The sequence below is a fragment of the Zasmidium cellare genome, assembly GCF_010093935.1.
Source record: "Zasmidium cellare ATCC 36951 unplaced genomic scaffold M409scaffold_34, whole genome shotgun sequence".
In the NCBI taxonomy this organism is placed as follows: domain Eukaryota; kingdom Fungi; phylum Ascomycota; class Dothideomycetes; order Mycosphaerellales; family Mycosphaerellaceae; genus Zasmidium; species Zasmidium cellare.
In genome coordinates, this window is record NW_022986978.1 from 126,316 (window position 1) to 143,053 (window position 16,738).

The 16,738-nt window shown below is 51.5% G+C and overlaps 6 protein-coding genes across 6 annotated transcripts; 3 read left to right on the forward strand and 3 right to left on the reverse strand.

The window, feature by feature from the left end:
* Positions 1 to 276: 276 nt before the first annotated feature.
* M409DRAFT_58063 (uncharacterized protein) lies at positions 277 to 699 on the reverse strand (the record flags this gene model as incomplete). The annotated part of the gene is made up of 1 exon (XM_033813807.1): positions 277 to 699. The coding sequence occupies one exon, from the start codon at positions 697 to 699 to the stop codon at positions 277 to 279; it is 423 nt and encodes a 140-aa protein (XP_033663535.1).
* Positions 700 to 1,308: 609 nt separating this feature from the next.
* On the forward strand, positions 1,309 to 6,277 carry M409DRAFT_58064 (uncharacterized protein; the record flags this gene model as incomplete). The annotated part of the gene is made up of 7 exons (XM_033813808.1): positions 1,309 to 1,455; positions 1,529 to 2,472; positions 2,581 to 2,641; positions 2,946 to 3,237; positions 3,442 to 4,752; positions 4,789 to 4,854; positions 4,929 to 6,277. The coding sequence occupies 7 exons, from the start codon at positions 1,309 to 1,311 to the stop codon at positions 6,275 to 6,277; spliced, it is 4,170 nt and encodes a 1,389-aa protein (XP_033663536.1).
* A 475-nt stretch (positions 6,278 to 6,752) lies between these two features.
* M409DRAFT_26888 (uncharacterized protein) lies at positions 6,753 to 8,740 on the reverse strand (the record flags this gene model as incomplete). The annotated part of the gene is made up of 6 exons (XM_033808320.1): positions 6,753 to 7,154; positions 7,219 to 7,559; positions 7,615 to 7,950; positions 8,009 to 8,385; positions 8,450 to 8,543; positions 8,629 to 8,740. 6 exons carry the CDS (start codon positions 8,738 to 8,740, stop codon positions 6,753 to 6,755), a joined length of 1,662 nt encoding a protein of 553 aa, XP_033663537.1.
* A 982-nt stretch (positions 8,741 to 9,722) lies between these two features.
* On the reverse strand, positions 9,723 to 10,919 carry M409DRAFT_33496 (uncharacterized protein; the record flags this gene model as incomplete). Its single annotated transcript, XM_033810295.1, has 1 exon — positions 9,723 to 10,919. A coding segment is annotated over one exon (1,197 nt), but the record flags the coding sequence as incomplete, so codon positions are not given.
* Positions 10,920 to 13,816: 2,897 nt separating this feature from the next.
* Positions 13,817 to 15,369, forward strand: M409DRAFT_68951 (uncharacterized protein; the record flags this gene model as incomplete). The annotated part of the gene is made up of 3 exons (XM_033818061.1): positions 13,817 to 14,557; positions 14,789 to 14,823; positions 15,312 to 15,369. The coding sequence occupies 3 exons, from the start codon at positions 13,817 to 13,819 to the stop codon at positions 15,367 to 15,369; spliced, it is 834 nt and encodes a 277-aa protein (XP_033663539.1).
* Positions 15,370 to 15,738: 369 nt separating this feature from the next.
* M409DRAFT_58067 (uncharacterized protein) lies at positions 15,739 to 16,230 on the forward strand (the record flags this gene model as incomplete). The annotated part of the gene is made up of 2 exons (XM_033813809.1): positions 15,739 to 15,996; positions 16,045 to 16,230. The coding sequence occupies 2 exons, from the start codon at positions 15,739 to 15,741 to the stop codon at positions 16,228 to 16,230; spliced, it is 444 nt and encodes a 147-aa protein (XP_033663540.1).
* Positions 16,231 to 16,738: the final 508 nt, after the last annotated feature.

Below are 16,738 nucleotides of genomic sequence, written 5' to 3' on the forward strand. Positions count from 1 at the left end.
CTGGCGTTTCATCCACTCGAGGGACTCCTCCACGTGTGTGTGCGGAGGTAACTTAGCTGGGGACACTTGCCGGTCCAGCCATCGGAAGCGCCTTGCGTCGATTGTGCACCTCGTTCGTTCTTGGGTTGCACGACACAATCAATGGCAAATCTGCGCCCATCCGTCTCACTCTCTCACACCTTCATTCTCGTCTCCCTTCTCGCCGCTCAAACAGATCATCTCTGCAGGGCAAGAACAGAGTCCAGCCACGACTGCAGCTCGAACAAAATGCAGCCATCATGTATATTGCATCCCACCCGAAGCGGCAATGCAGATCCGTTTGAGATGCGCCCTGCACGAGCATAAGCGACGAGCGACGAGCTGTGGTTCCTGCAGCACAAGCGCGGGCTCCCCAACCATCTCGACCATTCGACTCGACGCTCCGTCGGCAAGCTTCTGTCGACCCAAGTGATGATTCATGCAACCCGCCATCCACCACCCAGCTTCACGACCAGCACACGACTCGAGCATAAGCTGATCGTACGCGTCTCGACTGGATCTCTGCGATTTTCTGGCGATCTTGGTGGCAACCACACTTTGCAAGTCGAGGCCATCAGCTTCAGGCCGCAATCCAGAAGGGTCTCGCTGGGCACCGCCATGGAAGGGAGCAATTCTTTTGCCTGGCAGTGAGACTTGCGACTGAACTGAATCGCCCGGCATGCCGAGCCGATGGACGGTTGCAATTCAGAGATGCAAAAAAGTTTAGGCGTATTAATGGGTATGGTGGTGGTATTTCACATACCGTTGCCACGCGCGAATCATACCTAGGTAGCTACATATACCCTCGGTGTTCTGCTCAAAGTGGAATATTTCATCCCCATCACTCTTAAGCTGTCTAAGCAGCGTAGGGTGCAATTAGCAGCACAGTCGCCTGTGAGAGAGGGCAATTGTATACGCTCCAGTTTGACCGGATCGAGGAGGGTAGCTGTGGATGCATGGAGTTGCTGAGAACAGCAAAAATACTGAAGTCGGGCCTTGCTTGCATCTTCGGCACGAATAGCATCCAGAGCGACAGGTTTCTTCGTCTATCTTTGATGTTTTCCAGCACATAATAGGACGGTACTGCGCACTAAATGACCCGCTTGCTCCATCACCAGTAGGCGCCAACGTCCCAGGAAGCGCTGAGCTATTCTTGTCGAATGGCTCTGTTCGAAAACTACTCAAGACTCTATCTGGCCGAACCATACTGACCATGGGCATCTCGAAATACCTCTTTCACCGCACAAACGCATTGATAAAGGCTCGTGAGCACGGATCTGCAGAAGAATCATGGCCATGGACGCTCCAGCCCCGATTCGTACATTCTACGACAGCATGAAAAGCATTGATATGGAGTCGTTATTGGATCATCAAGCGTTCATCGAACCTCGGAAAGACTGGTTCGATAACCGACCTAACAAGAAGTTCAAGCTGCGGGTATGCCTCCCAAGAAGCCTGGAATTGCAGAAAAAGTACGGCGCCATTCAATTGGCTTGTTTCGATTTCATAGGGAGGTGTGTCTTCTGCCCTGAGCCTAGCAGACACGCACATTCCGTCCAAGGGACCAGTGTATACGAGATCGAAGAGTTCCCAGGTACACGCAGGAGCACCACATGCGTCGAACGTGCGAACTCTCATACTAACGCGCAAGCCAGGACTATATCTCTATCCACAATTTCTGAGAAATCACTTGGTACTGAAGGACTTGGTTGATCAGCTTCTCCATGAGGAGTTAGCATCTCCTGCCAACTCGACGAATCTGCACGAAAGCTACCACATTACATATCCAGGCCGTGCGAGCGATAGCAGGCAACAACTCTCATTTTTCGACTCGGCGACTTCTCGGCTCCAGATGCAGCCTCGTCTGGACGATTCGTGGGTACACTTCCCTCTCACGGTCACAGACTTCGTGGACAAGCTACGTTGGTTGAGAATACGCCTTCCAAGCAACGTCAAAACTCTCATCGAAAGCATTATACCGCTTGAAGTCAATTCCGCTACTGCTTTGATATCTCCACGTATGGATTCTCAAGGACTTCGACAGGATCGTGAGAACAAGGGCTTTTTCCTCGATCTGTCACTTGGTTGCGATGGCGTTCTTGTCATTGGAAGGGAGCAGGGCCCTGACGAGCGACGAAAGTCGGATGTGCCTCCATCGCCTCCGGAAGTTCCTGAAGACAACTGGCATCAGTGGATTGTTGGTCTTGACGATGGAGACGGGGAGGAGCATGCCAAGGACGACGACAAACGCAATAACGAGGCGGATCCCAAAGCTGGGGTTCACGAGAAGGACGAATGCGGATCTACCGATGGAGACGGCTTCCATCTCGCCGCTATACGTCTATGCCATGGCGATGCTCTGCTATTCAGCGGCGAGAGCGTCAGCGCATGGCACGGTGTGGCGAGAGTCATGGAAGGAACATTCGCTGCCTGGGAGCAAGATTGGCCTTGCTGGTTCGAAGCACGAGACTCCTCACCTTTTCAAGACTGGCGTGGATGTATGAAGGGTCGCAGAGTAGATTTCGTCCTTCACTAGCTGCAGTGCGCATGATTGCTTTACAGGCCAAGGGCCAGAGAGCAGAGAAACGGAGGCTGCACATCTGGCTTCTTCCCCATGAGGGAGGTAACCTCTCCAAAGGACAATTTTCCAAGTACTATAAGACCAGGGATCACGACAAGTGGCGACACAATCTTCCGTTCGATCAGAGCCTTGCTGAGAGAGCCAAATGTTCCTTCAACGCACGACATCGCTGCATAACCATGAAGTGGATCTGTCGGTAGCTCGAGCGAGGCGCCATCTCTGGCGCTTATATCTACATTCTCAAAAAAGACCGTCACAGACGCCGGAGTTTCAGCGATAGTGGAGCACGGCGGCAGCGGTAAGCCTTCCGGCGTCTATTCACCCTAAAACTACTCTGCTATACAAGGGTACTGGGCGCGTGTTGGAAGGCATCGGCTGTGCCCACGACTCCAGACGTCCATCGCCCAACCCTTTACGCGCTCGAAGAAACGAAGAGATTGAAGGACAAGACAAGTGGGAACTTCGCTTGCGAAGACCCCATGCGCTTAGACCTCAGGACCACCGAGCGATTACTCCCATTGCTTCAAGAGCACCAGGCGTCTCCATCCACCTCACCTCAACCCATCCCTCCAGCGCTACAATGCTGGATGTGCATATGGAGTCGGGCAGTGCTTGCGGAGAGTCTGCCATGCGGCACAGTATGTCTACTGTGAGTGCCAACAAGAGTTGTGTTAAAGTAGAGGCCATCGACTCCGGCAGCACAGAGATGTAAAGACAGTCAAGTGTTATTTCTTTCCTTCTCCTTACCTGTATCATCATTCCCTTCGGCGATATGAGGCACCCTGTGCTATTCACACTATCATTGTATTTCTCTTCATGGACCGCTGCCCAAGTCTCAACAGGTACTGGAGGATGGATGTCATCAAGCAACGCGCCATATACAAACGCAACGATCGGCTCCAGCTCGACTGTCAGTTCCGGCATTTCAGCCTCTCCCTCGGCCAGCATTCCTCTCGGTACTGGATTAACTACGCCCTCGTCATCAGGCCTGCCAAGTAGCAGTTCTTCATCTTATCCGTCCTCGAACCTCCTGAGCTCAGGAGGCAGCGCATCACTGTCAGGCACTGGACTCACGACTTCATCATCCACCACCCTGGCTCCGGGAGCGATACCTTTGGGAGTCAGTAGTATCTCGACGGAGATTGGCGGCTCTACGACTGTTCTAGCTATCATCAGCGGTGGTGAGGTCTCATCTGCGATAATCTTGACACCAACAACGACCATTGCCCCGACCGGCACGGAAGCCGCCTCGAGCAGAGATCAAATCGAAACACAGCTCAGCAGTGTTTTCCCGATCATTCAGAGCTGGATCGACGATGACACGGAGCAGGTTGGACCCATCATCACGTTTCTGGACGATGTGGTCGACGATGCGACCGGTCTTTTGTCGAAGATTCAGGATGACTCTGGCCAGAGCACCAACAAGGACTGTACTCATTCGCTATTCACACTTCTGAGCTGCATCGTAGAGACGGTGACTTCAATCAAGACCAGCATCACGAGTACTCTTGTCGACAACGTAAACCACGAGCTCACCGAATTGAAGGACCTGACAGAGGAAGTCAAGGATGAGAAGGACAAAACAACCACATCCGCGCCATCCTCTACAACATCTTCAGCGTCTTCAAAATCGTCATCAAGCAGTTGTAGCTCTGGGACGTCGGCAACGGAGGAGTACTTCGTCACATGTACGCCTACGGTGATCAGCTCCACGACCACACAAATCTGCAATACAGCCACTTCGACGGTAAGTGGTTGCAGTGTCTCATCATCTGCAACCACAACAACACTATCGACGGGCAGTCTTCCCATCTGCTCTGCAAGCGGATGTTTGAGCTGCACAGCAACGTCGCTTCCTACCCAAACTACACCTCAGTGTACGGACTGCACAACCGTTGATGGAGTTGCGTATCCGTCACAGGCCACCACACTCCCCAAGGGGGCTCAGGAGATATCCGACATCGACGATCTTCCAACAAACAAATCATCCTCCAAGCACAAACGAACGCTCCAGACTCCCGATGATTTTGAGATCATGGGCTCAAACCAGCCATACTCAGACTTTTTCTACAATCAGCTTATCAGCCCTGGGACTCTCATTGTGCCCCATAGGGATGAAATTAGGTTTCTAGGATCCTCTTCAGGTCTTCTCCGTGAGTTTGACGGCGAATCACGACTTACTATGACAGTGCAGGGCTTGTATGGCTGCACTTCTGTCATTATTGTGTCTCGGAAGGCAGTCTACATGAACCACTGTAAGTGATTCTAGATATGCTAGATGCCTAAAACGGCATCAACAGCTGAAATCAAGTAGTGACACTCGCTGCAGTATTTGAAAATCCAGGGTTCATGTACGGTTGGGACGACCAATGCGAGCACTACTGGCCGGGCGACTTCACGAATCAAATCGAAAATGTCCTCCTCAATGGCGACCCCATTCCGATTGTCGACAAAGGCGAAGACTTCGATGGGCAGCCTTGGCTGCCAGACATCAGTGGTCTCGCCGCCACCGGTGCCCTCTTCGACCCAGAACAAGAGGGCGGCGTTCGCGCCATCATCGTCTCGCCTCAACCGTGGCCTTCCCAGAATTCCCCAAAATACAGATATCAGGCCGAGATGGAAACGATCCGGAACAAGCTTGGTATCTTCGACCCCGACCCGATGGACTTCATCTACCAGAGCACGAACCCTGAAATGTCAAACGACGTGGCATTCCAAGTCGGCAAAGTGCTCTTCCAATTCGATCCGGCGGAGGCGACGTTCTTCAATAAGATCCAACTTGGTGGGGACCAGTATGCTTGTCCGACTCAGTACGCTGGCTTCAAGCTGTGGATTGGCTATGCAGAGTATGTGAGCAACCACATTGATCCGTACTATGAGGATAATTGGTCATTCAAGTTGGGCGACACGGTTGCACCGTTGCCTCCTGGTAGTGGTCTGATGGTTTCCCGCGACGAGGAAGTCCCAGACGCGTGTGTGAATGAGGACAGTAGCAGCACTGCGACGGAGAGTGATTCTACGACAGCCTCGATAACCTCGACAGCGTCATCAAGCACACCTACAACGCTCAGCACGGTAGTCACGACCTCCTCGACCAACACCACCTCCATGCCAACCACAACCACGACTGTTGCGTCGATCACATCCTGCACCCTATCAACCCAAGGAGCAACCGTCCTCGGCGCCTACACCTACAGCGAAACAACAATATGCGCCTGCAACGACGGTTGGACCGCAGGCCTTGACACCATGGACGCAGGCAACGGCATGAGCATCCTCACCTGCGCCGTGGGAACATCCATACCCACGAACGCGATTATGCCGTCCATAACCATCATCACGCCCCCCACAACCACAACCAATACAGCGACAACCTCACATAGCACATACGTCGGAGCCTGCTATACGGATACATCGAGCCTGCAATGGGGCCAGTGCCAGTTCAGCGACAGCAGCATACCGCTGGCGGCTTGTCCGTCGTCTGCCCCGTGTCCGAGCAACGGTGCTGCTTGCTACTATGTCAATGAGGGCAATGCTTTGCAGATGGGCTGTGGAGTTTCGTCGCCGCAAGCGACATCCACGTCGTCTTCGGCGTCAGCTAGTGCCAGTGCATGTGTGGTCCCGGTGGGGTGCACGAATGCGTCGGCGCCTGATGGGTGTGCTATTCTTTGCGCTTGATAAACTCGACGTCATCGTTTTCGCAGTTACTGACGGACAGAGGTAATGAGGCATTGCTCGGCGTTCCGTTTCAGGGGAAAAGTTTGAGAGGCTTTCAAGGCCGATGCAGGTCAGGGGCTCAGGTCAGGGGCTCCGATGAGTGGCCAAGATATACCATGTCAGCAAGCATCTTTTCGTATAGATTTGACTTCACTTGTACATGGAGTTCAAAGAACTTGGATAATGTCTTGAGGCTGACCTCGATTGGCTCTGTGGAATAATTTCGTTATGCTGGAGCGGACTGCCTTGGGATCATAGCCTAGGAGTAGATCGAGCCATTCTGGGCTCAGTGACGATGTTGCGATGGTTGTGCCGCCCTTCCTCTCATGTGGGAACTCCTCAGCCTTGCGAATGGCTTGTTTCAACAAGATCTGTGCCCATCCTGCCCAGTAGATCAAGGTGGACGTTCTACCTCCATCGAACCCCCTCCAACAACTCAATCCATCTTCGGCACCTCCTGGCTCGCCTCATGCGTCTCCGTCACTTTAATCCCAGCCTCCGGATCCACGACCGAATTCCCCCTGCTCGCCGCCTGCACAAGATCCGGCCTCTCCGCCTTCAACCTCTGAAAGTTCCTCTCCGCGTCCCAAACCCACGGACTATCCGCCGCAAACACCAGATCCATCTCCTCCAGGGTCCGCTGATTCGTCTCTGGGTACAGCGCCCAGACCATGGGGATGGTAATGACGTTACAAGCCCCGAAGATGTAGAGGGTTTTCTCGCCGATTGCGTTGAACATGACCGGGCAGAGAAGGGTGAGCCAGCCGTTGCCGATGGACCAGCCTACGACGCCCCACGCATTGCCTTTAGCGCGAACTTCGAGGGGAAAGATTTCGGCCTTCAAGGGGAAGACGATGTTAGTCGAGGTTTGTGGGAGAGACGTTTGGGGATAGAGAACTTACGGGATACAACCAAGGCACTGTGAGCCACGTGGCTCCGAAAATCGAAGTGAAAATAAACACGAACGACGCTGAAGCAATGCCGTAAGCACTTGCGGCTGCTTCGTCGCCCGCGGCTCTGGCGTTTAGACCTCCTCGTGCCATGCCCCCGGCGAGGAACATGGCGATGCCCATACCAACTGAGCCCCACCAGAGCGTCCAGCGTCTGCCGATTCGATCTAAGGTGAAGACGCAGATTAGGGTCGAGAACATGTAGAAGATGTTGTTGAGACCGCTGATCCATTGGCTTTTCTCGGAGCTGAAACCTGCGATGCGGAAGATGGTGGGTGCGTAGATCGTTACACCTGGAAAGAAGTCAGCTCGGTCTTCTCGATGCTCCGTGTGACAGCTTGGACAAACCTGCGATGCCAATCCACTCCTGCATGATCTGTAGCCAGACCACAAGCTGTACTCTCCTCGCCGTGTGCAGTTTACCAGCTCCAATCCCGAAGAGCATGGAGAAGTAGCTGTTCCGGTTCGCCGTCTTGCGTTCGTGGATAACGATGTTCTTGATGTCGTTGAACTCAGCGTCAGCCTGAGCAGCACCTTGAGCGTCTTCGCCTCTCAGGCGACCAAGGATGTATCGTGCTTCCTTCTCACGACCGACTTTGCACAGCCATCGCGGTGACTCTGGGAAGAACCAGACCACCGAGATCAAGACTAGCAGCGGAATGATCTGAAACGCAATGGGGAATCCTGTACACGTGGTCAGCAGCGTCGTTACACAAACTGCTTAACATAGACACAGACTCACTCCACCTTATCGGACTCCTCCCCCCATCAACAAAACTCAACCCAAACTCCAACCAATACGCAACGACAACGCCAAAAATATTCAACGTAAACTCCACCGCAATAAACTGGCCCCTACTCGTCGCCTCCGCCGTCTCCGTAGCCCAAACAGGTACAATCGCATTTAGCACGCCAGTCCCGATTCCATTCACTGCTCTAGCACAGATCATCCAATTAGCATTTTGGGCCGAGCATTGCAGAGAGGCACCGAGGATGGCCCAGAGGGCGCCGAACGCGATGGTTTTGATGCGGCCGGCTTTGTCGCCGGTCCAGCCGCCTAGGAGGCAGCCGAAGAGGGTTCCGAGGTAGTAGACTGAGACGATGCCGCCTTGGAGGAGTCTTCAAAGGAAGGATCGAGGGTCAGTATATCTTGGGTACATAGGGGATGCTTCGGTGTACGCACGAATCTGTTACGATAGGATCGCCATCTTCTGAGGTGTAGCCGAACTTCATGAGGGAGATGTAGTTTTGGGCGTTGTTGACGCCGCCCATCATCCCTGTAAGGCTGTATTAGCTGTTGAACGTTCGAGAGTAAGTTCGGTAAGTTTCCGAGCGGTAGGCTCCTTGGATAGGGCATGATACCTTGGTCATAGCCGAAGAAGAAAATCGAGAGGGCGGCGATGCTGTTGATGGCGAAGAGAAGACGTTTCTTCTCGAGTTTGGCGGCGACTCGCCAGCCGGAGAGTTGGTCCATGATTGCTGTCGTTGAGATTTCCTGCAGGAGATCGTATCTGTAGGATTGCTAGAATGTTGTCCACCTATTCCTCCAGTATTCTTCTCATTCCTCCATAGGTCAACTCAATACCACAAGCTAAAAAAAAGGAAAGAAGAGATGAGGTTGGAATGTGACTCGAAGAAGAACGCGAGAAAAACACGAAAACCCACGGAACGAAACGAATCCTTCCACTTGTACCACTTCACCAGATGCAGCATGTCGTCTCATGATAGTTCCAATTTAGCCGGTAGCCGCGTGGATGAAAAAGGCAATCCGGACGTTGCTCAGTGCTCACATGTTCATCGAAGTGGAGGAGGAGAAGTGGAGACACTGGAGACTCCACACGAGTGCCTCGTGACGGTGTCTGCCGGCCTTTGAACTTCGGGATTCCAAAGGCAAGGGGCGGAAAAGGGGCGATGAAGATATGATGCTCATGTTCGAAAGGTCCATAAGATTCGCCTGCTCCAGCGATCTTTCCAGGCTTCGGTCTCCTTATACACAGCCTTGCCTTCTAACTTTGGCAATGAAATCAATATTTTATTGATGAAATTTGCATTTCACCAAGCTCAAATTCACTCTTCCGCTTCTACGCCTCTCGCAGTATGTCACCATCAGCTTGGTGGTCTATGGCGTCGATCATATCCTGCCACATGTCCAAGTCACTCGGCCCAGGAAAGGAGAACGGCTCTGAGAAGGTATGTGTGAGTTGAGTGGACACGCAGCCAGCCAAACCAAGGTCCCCAGGATCGATTGTAAACTCTTTGAGCTGATGGTCCGAATTCTGTACACTTACGCCCACAGGTGCTTCTGCTGTGTCCATCTCGTCCAATGGAACCAGTTGCTCCGGTGCTGCGACCAGATCTGTTCCTAGCGTCTGCCTTTTACGCCTCCGCTCACCCAAATGACTACTGCTGAGAGATCGTGTATTGGTCACTACTGGTGCGCCTTTGGGCTTAGGTTCGTTCTTCAAGCGATCAATGCAGAGCTCTATGACCTTGACCTTGGCCAGCCGAAACTCATTGACCCAGATCTCACTATATTCCTTGTCCCAGAAAGATTGGAGGTCATTTACGATCGCTTGAGAATCGTACGAGCCCCGGGACTGCTCCTGAATGGCCAACATGCCCAGCACAATAGCACTATTGAAAAGCTGACGGACGCCAAGGCACCAGGAGGAGTGATCAATGGTGCCGCTGATGTCGTCGTGCTCAAGTCGTGTCTTCATATCAGCACAGGCTGCATTGAAGCAGACCTCCCGACTGTATCGATATTGGTCGGTAACGGACGTACGCCAGGCGAAGGGTCGGTGCAGATTAACGCAAGCGAAGTGGTAGGAAGTATGGAGATAGACCCTATGCCACTGCAGAAATCTCTGGGTCTGATCTCGAGACTTGTCAGGGCGTTCCATAAGGAGGTACTTTGGCAGACTTCGCTTCCATTCCAGGAGTTGAGCATCAAGCGCCATAACCTGTCGATATGAGACGGCTCGTAATCCACAAGTTTGTTCATGGATCTGGCCGATCACTTTGGCGAGGCGATAGGAGAAGGTGGCCACAACGCTGGGGGTTGGACTGTCTGCAAGGCATTCGGGCTGAACAGTTTCAGCTGCATCATCGTCAAGGTCGTCCAGGAAGACATTCTCCGGCTCGTGTGGAAGCGACAGGCTATCAGTGATGCAATATGGTCTACCAAGCGCTGAGGAGATCATCCGATCGAGAAGATAAAGCTGGCACCAGAGTCTGCGGCGAGATTCAGTCTCTCGACGAGGTAGTTTCCAATAAGTGCCATCGATATGCAATCCTTGCGCCATGGCCAGCCTCGCAGCGAAACCAACCGTAAGCCAGCTTTCGGTGATGCGCTGGCTGAAGACGCAGAACCTAGTGACCAGGATGCCAGCTCGGACAAGATCGGTGCTTTCACCATAGAAAGACGGCGCGATTACGATCGCTTTGCGGCAGGCCCAAAAGAGGCTCATCGACGACTCTTCATATTCACGCTGCACTTCGGGACGTGCATTACGCGGACAATCCAATAAGGTGCCAAATGCCAGTACGATGAACAGCAAGGCCAGCCACCGAATGTACACAGTGGTTACGTCGTCTAGCCCAGCCTTGCGACTGTAGAAGCGTTGATACTCTCGCCTAAAAGACTGTTGGTGGAAAGTTTTGCAGCAATTCGTGAACCTAGGAGGAGCAAGGATAAGAGTGCTCTTTTCATTGCCTCATCATCCACAGATACGGAGACCTCGTAGCTACGTAGAAGTCGAATTCATTGAAATAGAAGATCAAGAAGGCTCAATCCCTAACCTGTCTGCTTTCGTGAACCAAACACATAGATAATCTCGTCCGCGAGCTAAAACCTATCGAGAGAATAGCTCTAATCTGCGAGTCAGAGCCATGACCCCAGCTAAAGACCCATGTGACTACTTTCACGTTGGTGTTAATGAAGTCTTCGGGGACCAGGATCCCCGCATGTTTCCGCTTGTCCTTCGCGTGAATGCCTAGAACACCTCTTTCTAGTCATTAGTAGTCCAAGTCAACATAAGGGGTCCGGTACGGTAAAACATCCCGATTATTATTGCGCGATCTGGCATGTGCTCAGAAATATCTGCTTGAAGGTTATACCATTATCTTCCCCTTCGCCCTTCTTGTTCAGTCTCGGAGTTAGTTCGATGTCTTCGAGTAAGCCACAGGTTGTTACATACCTTTTCGTCAGAGGTTACACGGATTATTTGTCCCTTGTCTATCGATTTTTGAGCTAGCAGTATTCGCATTGTGATGATTTGATGCTGATACTTCTCAAGGTTGCCAAGTAGACCCATGAGCTCAAGAAGCTTGGACGGCCGGTCTGCTCTCTGCCCCTTTAGCAAATATGACCTGTGCCTGTCTTCGATCTGTCTTATGACGTTTAAGTTAGAGTCGATGAGCTCCTTCAAGCACGAAATTTGCGCCAAAGTGTTGTCAACAATTTCCCTCGCATCTGTTCTGCCCATCATGATATTGCTAAGCAGGGCTTTGACTGGACTATCAGCCGAAGGATCTTGCTTCAGAATTGGCGCAGTGGATATGAAAACAATAGCACTCGCCAGCGTCGAGTAAGAGTCGAGAGCTAGTGCTGAGATATCCTTTTCTCTTCTAGTCACTTTACGAGGAGTGAGTGACAGCTGCAATGATTGTAGCCTTTGTTCGTGCCGGGCTGCGGAGTGTCTCCACCCTTCATTTAAATCGTATTCATGGGCACAGTCGTCTAATTGACTTTCGGCGCGTTTTCTGATTAGCCGTAGACCACGTGTCATCCCTGCCAAAGGCTGGCTTATGGTTGATATAGTCATTGTCGAAAGCTGTTCCTCCAGCGTCGGCGATAGCTCCCACGGCATTCTTTGCCTCGTAAGCAAACGAGTCATGCTCCTAAAAAAGTCTCCTTGGAGGAAGTGATGGCTCCAGAAGTTGCGCCAGAGCAGCAGCGCCGTCATGACCTCGAACGCGATGTTTGTTTTCCGAACCCAATCCAGAGCCCACATTAAATCAAAGACCTGATCTTGAATGCTTCCATCGACATTTGCGCCTTTCGCGACAAGTTTATCAACCCGAAGGCCATGGATGGATCGCAAGCTTCGCCACAGGTCCTCTGTGGCGTCTTCAATGCTCCTGCCCCTATCGGTCCTTCCTTGCGCTCAGCATTGGAGCTCAAGGTAGTGGGCCTTCTTCATACTTACTCTCGACCGCTTGTCGTCACATGCTCGACTATATCCATAATCTTAATACGATCACCAGATTCCTGTGTGAATGCAAGTATGAATGCCAACAACAGTTTCAGACGAGCTTTAGGGTCCAGTATGACCCGATTGGCACAATATCCCGGGTGGAAGCAACGAACGACTTGCACCACTTCCGTTGCAATATATTCATCGTCCAAAGCCGGCGCTGATGCGACATTGCAGCCTCGAAATCGATTAAGGCTGTGGGTTTGAAGGACTGTGTTACAGCATGCCAGGACAATTTGTGGTCTCTTGAGTTCCACGATATCTCGAGCCAGGTTGTGGCTTTGGTCGTCCGGTGGGTGTTGTGTACGCCCTTTCGGGCTGAAGGCGAAGGCATCGATGACGCTCGTATCTTTAATTGATCTAGTTCCGCGGGAGACGAAACGGACCATCTCATCGATGCCTATCAATGTCGGCGATGCACTCACAAATTGATCGAATGCAGCCTCGTATACGTGGTCTTGCGCTGGCCTCTCGAGTATTATGACAAGATCGTCAAAGCCATCAGCCAATTCGACTGCTCTTTCAACCTCTTCGGCTGCAATCTTATGCGTATAGCCAAACCGGCGAATCAGGTTCGCAACATGTGTGTGCGAGATCGAGGGAGTCGGAGACCGAACCGGGGGCCGAAGATCCTGAATGGATGCAGGCAGTGGCAGCCCCATGACGATATCCACACGTTTTGGCATGATAATCATCGTACAAAGATTTGGAGCCATCGTTTCGTTCTTTGCGCAAGACGATCTATGATGTGCAAATGTGAATTGGGAGGAAGCCTAGCCGAGGGCATAGGAGAGTCCGACTCATTCGAGTGATCGGTTTCCCATCACATCTCTAGCGTTCCTTCGATGATTGGCGATCGAGACGTAGCGAGTCGTGGACGAGAGGCGAGCTTAGAAAGGCTTCAAGTATGGACACCCGATCGGATGATGCACAAGGGCGAAGCGTCTCGCAAATGCGGCAGGTTGATCGAAGTAGTACGAGTCGTGCTTCTGAAGGGGCAATGCGGAGGACTATTGGCGACCGCAGTGGAAAACTTTGGATGGCGCTCGAAGCTCGGCGAGCCAAGATAGGGCGTCATCATGCTCTCGCATAGGCAGCATGGAGTAGGGAACAAAAGCCTGATTTGTCCCTTTCCTCACCGGAATTTGCAGACTTGTGCCAACTGCCCTTGTAGCCACAAAGAATACAGTTCGTAGACAAGCACACCGGTTCGATTACTTGACAAAATATAAGAAGTCGCATATGATGCATTGCTAAGCTGGTGCTTGATCGTGTTGACAGCAAAACTTACAATGTGGCTTATCAATACGTCGACACATCGATTAACGGAAGTGTTTGGACAGGTCCCGCGATTTGCGATACTATCTCATCGTTGGTATCCTCACGAGCAAGAAGTGTCTTTTAAAGAATACCGGAAGTCGCTCAAAATGCATAGTCTGGGTCACCAGAAGATAAGCCAATTTTGTGCTCTTGCGCAGAGAAATGGATTCGAATGGGCTTGGGTCGACACCTGTTGTGTCGACAAACGATCCAGTGCCGAGTTATCTGAAGCGATCAACAGAATGTACTCATGGTATGAACAAGCGGAGGTCTGCTATGCGTTTCTAGGAGACGTTCAGTCGATCGATTGGAAGAAGAGTGACTGGTGGCACCGTGGGTGGACGTTGCAGGAGCTTATTGCACCACAGAGGGTCTTCTTCTTCGATCGAGACTGTCAAGAGATCAGTAATAAGAAGAGTATGGCCGATGGGATCGAAAACATTTCTGGCATACCCGTAGCGATACTCAGACATGAAAAACCGCTTACGGCCTGGACGGTTGCACAGAAAATGGCTTGGGCCGCGCGTAGAAGCACTACACGCATCGAGGATCGAGCTTACTCTCTCCTCGGGCTCTTCAAGATCAACATGCCATTGTTATATGGAGAGGGAAGGAATGCATTCCAAAGGCTGCAAATTGCGATTCTTCAAAAGTATCCCGACGAATCGATTTTCGCATGGCACAACGGAGTCGACCAGTCTAGATCTGTCTTGGCTGGCAGTCCTGACAACTTCCGGCAGTGTCTGGAGATGGAGCCAAACGTTGGACGGCGGACCGATCGAGACCCCGACCCTCGTCGAGAAAATCCTCCACGAGCAACGAGCTGGGGAATCGAATTGCGAGCTAATGCCAGAAAGCTGAAGCCCATCATGCCTAAGCTCATATATGGCAAATATCAAAGCTTTCTGTGGGCAGTCACCTTGACAGTGGCATTGTCAGGTCAGATCCAGGAACTTCCATGTACAATAGTACTAGCTAGGTACGGACCGGCACCGTACAGCTACCTGCGACATGAGTGCCACAATGCCCATTCATCAGGAGTGTTTCGGGAACTGGAACAACGGTATACGGTCTATCCGCTGGAGGAAAGCATTTTGTTTTATCTTTGGTTCGACCAGGACGTTTGTTTTTGAAATGCCAAGACCGCCTGTAGTGCAAACAATTGGTTCGCGTTCGTGCCTCTTTTCAAAGTGGATTGACTTGGTGCTGCCCATATGCGCATGTTCTATAAGCTATAGCTGCATACGCGCGACAGTCCAAGTGTCTGAACAATGCCCATTGGTTTTCCAGAGCATATAGGTGGGAATGACTGTCTGCTGATTGTCGATTCGATAAGTTCAAAAGATGTTGATGATGTGAAACCAAAGAGTGCGATGACATGGTCACGTGCCGGAGCCCAGCCACATGAGGAGGATGGTTAGTCTCAATGCACAGACTATCCTCGCTAAAACGGCCAATAGCGACAAGCCCAGCCGCGTTTACTACCGGCAGCAAAGTTAGCTCAAGCTGCTTTCTGGTCTCCTAGCTAAATTTAGACATGTGAATCGCACTGCATTATAACACCCCGAAAACCCCGCACTCCATCCTTCCTACTTTCTCTCGTGCGGATTAACAAGTTCCTAAAAGCATCGTCTGATTTTGCCTATTGCTTCGGATAGATTTTGCCTTGCATCTTCGAATAGTTCCTTAATACGACGCGTATTTGCAGACCATGGATACATGACCACCCGCAGACAGCGTACCACTACCACTTAGTGATTTACCCGAGACAGTATTGTCTGTTACCGTGGCATCGTCAAGGAGTAAGACAAAGTTTCCTACCACTTCAACATATAAGTAGGTGCGCTCTGCTTCGCTCTCAACAGATTCTAGAAGCCCATGCAATCATTCAGCAATGGCTGCTAACATTCTCTCGCAGTACTCCGGCTTCCAGCACGACCCTAACGCGCCCATACTCGAAGAGTTCCAACGACTCGCCGCTCTACGAGGCTGGAAAGCAGGGAGCAAGAGGTACAAAACAACGCTGCGGACTTGTCTTCAAGCAGAGTCTCGCGAATTATTCAGGAGCGATGGCAGGCTTGATGCGCTGCAGCAGCTATGTCGAGACGTCGGTGTTCACCCAACGCCAGAGACAATCACAAGCTGTCGAAAGGTGTGTGATCTCGCAGCAGCCATACTGTCAGATAGCTAAGCTGTCCAGGCGTTGCAAAATGTCAATGTCAACATTATCGATCTCATAGACTCGCGGCGCTGTGGCTCCGCAGTCGAAACCTTCCGGACGCGGGTCGCGTTGAGGAACTATTCGAAGATGCAAGGCAAAATCTATCCGAAGCAATGGGCAAAATCAGACGATGCTATTAGGAACTTGTTAATTCGCATGTGGTAAACCAGGACACGACCTCCGCAGACAGGTGTGCCTCTGAATCGATCTTGTTTGCAGGCAAACGATTGACGTTTGAATGGTTCGCGACTCTCCGTGCATGGTTTCTCCCAATGGGTTTCCCATGCACGTGACGCGAATGCGGGAGAGTATCGTTATGCTTAGTTTTTATCAACGCAGGAGTCTTGCAAAGGAAAGAAGCTCATTCCCAAATTGTTCGTCGCCAGAATGTCTTCTTTCTCAAACACATGATGCCTACCTGCTCACAGATGTCGACATGATGGAGCAATCAAACCACTAGACGTAGGTTAATAGTTTTCTTTGAAGAAGACTTTGGAGGCCCAATTAGTACATTCAGGAAGGTGGGATTGTATATATCGAAACATCCGCGAAGGAGGGACCGTGCACAAAAAGGGGCTAAGGCCTTAGCATCACATGTCCAAAACCTATATCCTCGTAAGAATAATGCTCCAAGGTGGTCGACCGGCCTCATTTGACGTACTAGCTACTATCT